Source organism: Propithecus coquereli, unplaced genomic scaffold, assembly GCF_000956105.1.
Source record: "Propithecus coquereli isolate 6110/MARCELLA unplaced genomic scaffold, Pcoq_1.0 Scaffold95, whole genome shotgun sequence".
NCBI classification, from domain to species: domain Eukaryota; kingdom Metazoa; phylum Chordata; class Mammalia; order Primates; family Indriidae; genus Propithecus; species Propithecus coquereli.
The window spans coordinates 8201044-8208303 of NW_012155840.1; the positions used below are offsets into that span (position 1 = coordinate 8201044).

The following is a 7260-nucleotide window of genomic DNA, read 5'->3' on the forward strand; positions in this document are numbered from 1 at the left end:
AGTAACTAGAACTGCAAAGATTTTCTTTGAAATTGTCACTGAACACAATTCTGCTGGAAATGTATATTGGCATACTCCTGGAAATATTTTTTATTTTTTAAGAGCCTAAAAGAGCTTACACGATTTGATTCAGATTTTACTTAGCATTTACCACAGGGTAGTAAATATGGGCCAAGTTTTATGTAAGAATACTAAATCTTGCTTTATTGATAACGGTGAAACTTGTGGTAGATATTTAAGTATCTAAACATAGGGAAATGGAAAAAATACGGCATGTTCATGAAATGAAATATTGTACAGATACTTGATACTTTCAAAAAATAATAACCTTAAAATCATTAAGATGAAACTAAAGCCAAAAATTATGCTAACTTTATTAGTAACAACTATCATTTACTGAATGCTTCTCTGTGCATGTCTTATGCTAATCACTTGATAATATTATCTCTTTATACCTCTGATGTAGATAGAATTATTAACGACCACACCCAACCTCATAAATAAATGGGGAAACTGAAGCTTAGAAAGGTAAACTTATCCGAAGGTCTTTCAGCAGTTGTTAATAATCAGTTAAGCTGGGGATGGGACATTGGTTTTAATTCTCTTTATGGTACACTTATGTATTAATAGTTTAAAAATGTTCTGTAGGAGCATATTTTGCCTTTATAATAATGAAATAATTTTAATTACAAAAATTTGAACATGATTCAGTGTGTTTGCTTTGCAAGTAAACTATATAAACACTAGCAAATGGGAAAAATTACATCTGGATTTGTCTGAATACAAATGAAATCTGTTTTTCTTAATGCACATGCACTTGATAATTAGGAAAAACACCTTACATATGGTTTTTGAATATATACAAGATTTTAAAAACTGAGAAGTCATAGTGATAGAAGTCTGTGTCTTTAGAAGTTGGACTTGTTTTTTTATCATCTAGCTTTTAGCTTAGGGTCTGCCCTGTTTGAAAAATATTCGACAAATGTTTGTACATACATATGTATGTATAACAGAAGTAATCTTTGGCATATGGAATCATTGATAATTTTTGTTTACTTTTATTTTCTTGTACTTTCTATAATAGACATTTTTATATCAGAAAAGCTAACAAATGTTAATTTTTGAATACTTATCAGAAAAACAAAAAGAAATGTTAACAGAATGCTTTATATGCTTGTAGCTTTTATCCTCTTCTTTAAATATTTTTCCACAGTCTGATTTTTCTCTAAAAAATTACCAGCTTATGAAAATAAATCTCTTTCCAGTCAATCATTTCAAAGCCACCTAAAACTTCCATCTCTATAAGGAAGGAATTCCAGGTTTAAGTAGCAGTACAGGTTGAGTATCCCTTATCCAAAATGTTTGGGACCAGAAATGTTTCAGATTTCAGATTATTTAGGATTTTGGAATATTTGCATAAGTGTGAGATATCTTAGGGATGGGACCCAAGTCTAAACACAGAATTCATTTATATTACATATATACCTTATATACATAGCCTGAAGGTAATTTCATACAACAGTTTTAATAATTTTGTGCATGAAACAAAGTTTTAACTGTGTTTTGACTGCAACCCAGTCATATGGGGTCAGCTGTGGAATTTTCCACATGTGGCATCATGTCAGCCTTCAAATAGTTTTGGATTTTGGAGCATTTTGGATTAAGATAAGGGGTGATCAACCTGTAATAGCATCAGCTATTTGTACGATTGCCAAGAGAGCTGTCAACTGCAGAAAATGGGACAGTAAAAGGATGAGAAGTTGGGTGTGTGAGGCTGGAGGTAAGGAATATAGATGCTAGCAGTTAGTTTTCCAGGTTAAGCAATACTTAAGTTATTACAAAGCACCAGGGTCAGACATAGTAGGAGGCAGAAACCGTTTTTTCAACAAGAGGAAAAAAAAAAGACACACAGAATAGAAAACAAGCAGGGCTCTACCACCTTGGCATGTAAGAATTAGCACTGAAAAAGTAATACATCAATACTACATAAAAAATAAAGAAACCACAACAAAATTATCCCTAAAAAGTCAAAATGCAAAAAGACAGACAAATACGATGTGAAAAATTAACTGACTGGCCGTGCCTTATAAAACTATAATAGATTGAGGAAGAACAATCAATGCAAACAAATGCCAGTTAAATTATATTTATTATATAAAGAGTTCTATAACTTGATATGAAAAACAAAGCAACTTCAACAGGTATCACAAGGGCAAAGGACATGAACAGTTGATCAAAGAGGAAATACAGCTACCCAAAATATTAATACACAAATATTCAACCTTATTAATATTCAAGGAAAGGACTGGGATGTCATTTCTTGCTATTAATACAACAAAGTTTAACAGTAATTTCTACTTTTTCTAAATGTACTCAAATATGCTATTTTTAGTAATAAAAAACTGAGTCATTAAAAAAACACAGAAAGTATGAAAATTTCTGCCAATGCAGAAATCATAAAAAGCATTAAAATGAATCAACACTTGTATGGGCAGTAAGGTCCAGATCCCTAGAAGCCAATTCCTTTTGCTTTGGTTCCTGAGTTTTATTATGGGATTGTCAATAAAGAGAAAATTCTTCCTGATTTACACTCTCACAATCTCCCAGGTATATAGATATATATACATATATATGTATACATAACATTTTTTCTTCAGGTAGACAATTATTCCAGGAAAGTACCTCTTTAGAATCACTCATTACAGAGGACACCTATAATTCCATTTGCTGATAAGGTCCCATTAAAGCTCCCCATGTGGTTCTCAACCAGTAGCAATACCCTCTGTATCAAAGAGCCTGAAGATCTACTTAAGTACTGCCTGTAAGACAACAGTGTTCTAGGCTTTCTGTAGCTGGCTTCTTAGGGAATCTGAAATTGGTCCTGTCCTTGAGACATGGCCAAATGGACATTTTTCTGACTTGATGCAGAAGAGAGTGTATCTCCTGCGTGCTGGGAATCATAATCTTGAGGCAGATCACACAGCTCAGGATGCACATGGTCTGGAGCAGCACCAGGGCAATCACCCCAAATCACAAAATACTCATGTTAGGATGACTAAGTTGGGAAACTGAACTTAAAATTTTCTAGCTTTGTTCAGAATATTTTTCTTTGCTTTTTTCATATCATAAATTTTACTGAAAAAGATGAAAAAAGCAGAGCCTAAATTTACTGAGCAAAAGCAATTCTCTGAAACCTGAACTTGGCTAATCGGTGTAAAAGCAACTCTACAGAATACACAAGCAGAAAAAGTAATGTAAGTTTCATCTGAAGTAACAATTTAGCCAAATGACAAATTTGGTTGTTAATTTAATATGCTGTAGCCCTTATCTATCTAAATTCAGTATGACTATATAGATATTTATTCTCTGGCATTGAATTCCCATTTGAATAGAAATAGCTGCTTTGTAGAAGAAAACAATTTAAATTTGAAAACAATTTCACCATAGTTGAAGTGCCAATTTAAAAATTATGTGTGTGTGTACGAATATACATAAGTATGTATGTGTGTGCATGTGTATTTGTATTATGTGTGTATATTTTCTTTCTTCTTTCTCTTTCTCTCTCTAGAGAGATACCAAAACCTGACTTAGTTCTACAATGTTTTTTCTAGTTAATATTATTTCTCCTATCTGCCTAAGAAACTTCACATATTCTGAATGCAACCACACAATCTAATTAGTTGACAGGTATGTCAGAAACTATGAAAAGAGGGAGGTAGCTAATAGTACTTGGCGACCATTTGTTTATTATTTTAGGTTAGAGCAGGTGGCCTCCCTTTGATGTTTTGCTGTCAAATATGAAAACTTTCAACTTTGAAGCACAATGAACAAAATTATATATTTACTACAGTCACCTACAGTTTGACTTATATAACACCACAAAAAGACATCTAAACATTTTCTACATCTTTTTTCATTTGTTAAAACAGCTAGCTAAGTTGAATACATTTTCAGAATACATTTGTTAACCATCTGATAAACATACTAAGCCAAACAAGACAAATAACATCAGTTACCTTTTTATCTAATAACTGTACCATTCACTGTAAGAAGATACGACTGAAGAAGTATGAGATCACCCATGATGTACTACAAAGGTATACATCTTAGACCTAAGAATGATCTGAAGGTGCAGAAAGAGGTGATTCTCTAGAAGGTGATCCAGGGTTTTCTTCAGGTGGAAAAACTGTAAGGGTACAAGCTCGAATGCCACCAAGTGACTCTGGAAGGTCGAAGACTTTATGCCACTCATCTTTTTCCGGATCATATTTCTGGACAATTTCTACCATACAACGATTATTCCAAGAATATCCACCAACAACGTAGATTTTATTTTCAAAGACAGCAACTCCAACATCACTCTGACCTCTTAACATGGCAGCAATTGGTGTCCACTGGTCAAGGGTTGGTGAATAGTATTCACAGCTTAGAACATCATCATAATCACTTGTTCCTCTGAAGTGATTGCCACCAATGACATAGAGCTTATCTCCAACTGTGCACATGCAATGCAGACCTCTCACTGTAGTCATTGGAGCCTTCTGTGTCCATTTGTCTGTATCTGGGTCAAAACACATGAGCTCATTTTGGAAAGTGTCATGGGTAATTCCTCCTGAAATATACATTAAGCCTCCATACACTGTTCCAGCATGGCCATAGTGGGGTTCACTCATTTTTGCAACATAGCTCCACTCATTCATTCTTGGGTTGTAACATTCAACTGTGGCCAGTTCACCAGCTGCACTGCGCCCACCAACTGCATACAAATGTCCTTTGAGGGCACTCAGGTGGAAGAATGTGCGCTTTTCATTTAATGATGCAACCTGCATCCATTTATTATACCGAGGATCAAATCTGAAAACTGTATCAACTGCAGTTTTTCCTTTCGTATCATAATTACTTTGACCACCAACTACATAAAGAAAGTTTCCTATGACAGCAATGCCATGCTGGTAACGGGGAGCATCCATAGGGGCTAAAGATCTCCACTCTTGTGCTCTTTCATCATACATCCGTAATTCTTTACTGACAACCAGCTGCTGCCTCAAAACTCCTCCTAAGGTTACCAAGTGAGTAGAGTCAGATCGAATGGCAGTTCTATCTGACTGCATCACTGGCTGCATATATGGCATCATTTGGTAATTGCTAGCTTCCAAAAGCAAATTCACACAGGTGTTGTCTGTTCTCATGAAATCTACTGTCTGCACATAATTGATGAGGTCCTGTGGTGTCATCAGTGGAAATCGAATATTCTTCATTAATTTTGCAGCATAATCCATCCGAGGGTCTTCCAACCTTAGCCAACGACAGGCTGCCTTGAAGAGTTCAAGTTCAGTACAGTGCTTAAGACTATTACTGGAAAGCACAAAGGCAAGACGTTCAAAAGGAAGTTTTAGAAACTCCCCAGTACTCAGTAAAGCCGGAAAGTTCTTCAAGATGAAATTATTCACATATTTATCCACTTCTATAAGATTGTAAGTGTTAGCAATTCGTCCAACCTCAACACAGTTATCCAAAGAGACTCCTGATATAAGAAATACTTTACAGAAGTCCAACACAGGTAAAATCTGTAAAAAGCTGGCAGCTTCAAGGGTGTCCTGAAGATTGTCCATATTAAGAGAAAGTTTTGCAGTATAAATAAAATCAATGATTTTCTTCAGACCAACTTTGTTCACTCCATGAAGCTTAATGCACATTAAATCTTGTTCTTTCATTCCCCCTGTGAACATAGCCTTGAAATAATCACTAGCAGATGCCATCATAGCTCTGTGAACAGGGAAGATTTCATCTCCATCACCAGGTACCAGGGTCACATCACAAAGCAATCCTTCTATTCTAAGCTGATCAAAGCCTTGCAATACCACCGAACTGTGAGTATTGCTGGTAAAAAAGCGTGTGGTTCCTGTCTTGCAAGGCTGCAAATGGGCAGAGACGCCCATTTCGCCGTTACCAAGAGACACTTTCATGTGAAAGCTTTCCTCTTGCAGAGATGTAAGCCGCAGAAAGAGGTTATAACCCGAATGTTTTACAAGAAAGGAGATGTCCAAAGAGCAGGAGAGCTCGGGTTCCTTATCAAGGGCAGTCACTGTGGCACCCCTAAGGACACACCAGTCAGTCAGCCACTGAAAATTGTCCCGTAGAAGGACCACAAATGGCTGTGGACCTCAAATCTGATGATAATGCAGATGATTCATCACCTAAAGGCAGTTAAATGACCCGGTTCACCTCGTCCGGCCGGCCAGCGATGCCGCTCCTTCAGCAGTTCCGCTTCGGGCCAAGGAGGGGGGCGCCGCCACGTACTGCGGCTCCGCGGCTCGCTCGGTGGCGAGTCCGGGCACCTCAGCGAGCGGCCCGCTGCACCCTCCGCCGTCACTAGAGCGTCGCGGCGGCCACCAGCCTGTCTTCGAGCAAGGGCCTGGAACACGGGCCTGGGCCTGGGCCTAGAACATTGGCCTAGCCCGAGACGCCGAGCCGGTCCTCCCTGAAAGGCCTAGTCCCAGGATCCCTCGGGCTAGGAGAGGCCACGGTAGCTACTGCGGCTGCGCGGCGTCCAGCGCTCGTCAGTGGGCGGGCGCGTGGGGGAGGGGCGACGGGAGGGGGAGGAAGTGCGCTGGAGGCGGACAGGGCGCTGATTGCGGAAGCGGAGTTGTCGGGAGCGGGTGACAGCTGGGTCTCTTCGAGTCACGGTGTTTGTGGGACTAAATAAGGTAGAATGAGTACACGTATATTATCCTGCACTTTTGGTGTTAAATTTTTCTCAATATCTGACCTCTTCCTTCCCCAAAATGGGTACTTTTTTTTTTTTTTAAAGGTTTACACTTCCTGGCTTGTCTTTTGAATAACAATCAAATGCAGCTTTTGTGTAAATTGTGAGGAAACCTGGCAGAAGACACATGGGGGGGGATGATTAATTTTTTTCTGTATAAAGCACTTAATTTTTATCCCACAATTGAATAAACACCCCAGTTACAATTTTGGTTCATATTTTATATTCAAAACACACAGGATTTGTCTCACTACCAAATAGTGACTGTGCTATGTAAATGGTATATTCTGAATTTTTGGCTCACGGTGCAGTGCTATCATAAATAATTTTTTCATGCCTTTGTTTTCTGCAATTTTTTAAATGCACATTTTTCAATAATAATATAGATGATAGTTTGCCCATTATTCCTAAATATATACCTTCTTGTCCTCCATTGTTTTATAGAATCTGTAATAAACTTACAGAATCTGGGCACAAAACTACTCCGTTTTGGG

The 7260-nt window shown here is 37.7% G+C and overlaps 1 protein-coding gene across 1 annotated transcript; it reads right to left on the minus strand.

The window, feature by feature from the left end:
- Positions 1 to 2134: 2134 nt before the first annotated feature.
- Positions 2135 to 6517, minus strand: KLHL9 (kelch-like family member 9). The gene has a single exon (XM_012665051.1). The coding sequence runs from the start codon at positions 5964 to 5966 to the stop codon at positions 4113 to 4115; it is 1854 nt and encodes a 617-aa protein (XP_012520505.1). The 5' UTR covers positions 5967 to 6517; the 3' UTR covers positions 2135 to 4112.
- Positions 6518 to 7260: the final 743 nt, after the last annotated feature.

Coding starts and splice junctions, on each gene's coding strand:
- KLHL9 (XM_012665051.1), bottom strand. CDS start 5,966: ATGAAAGTGTCTCTTGGTAACGGCGAAATGGGCGTCTCTGCCCATTTG.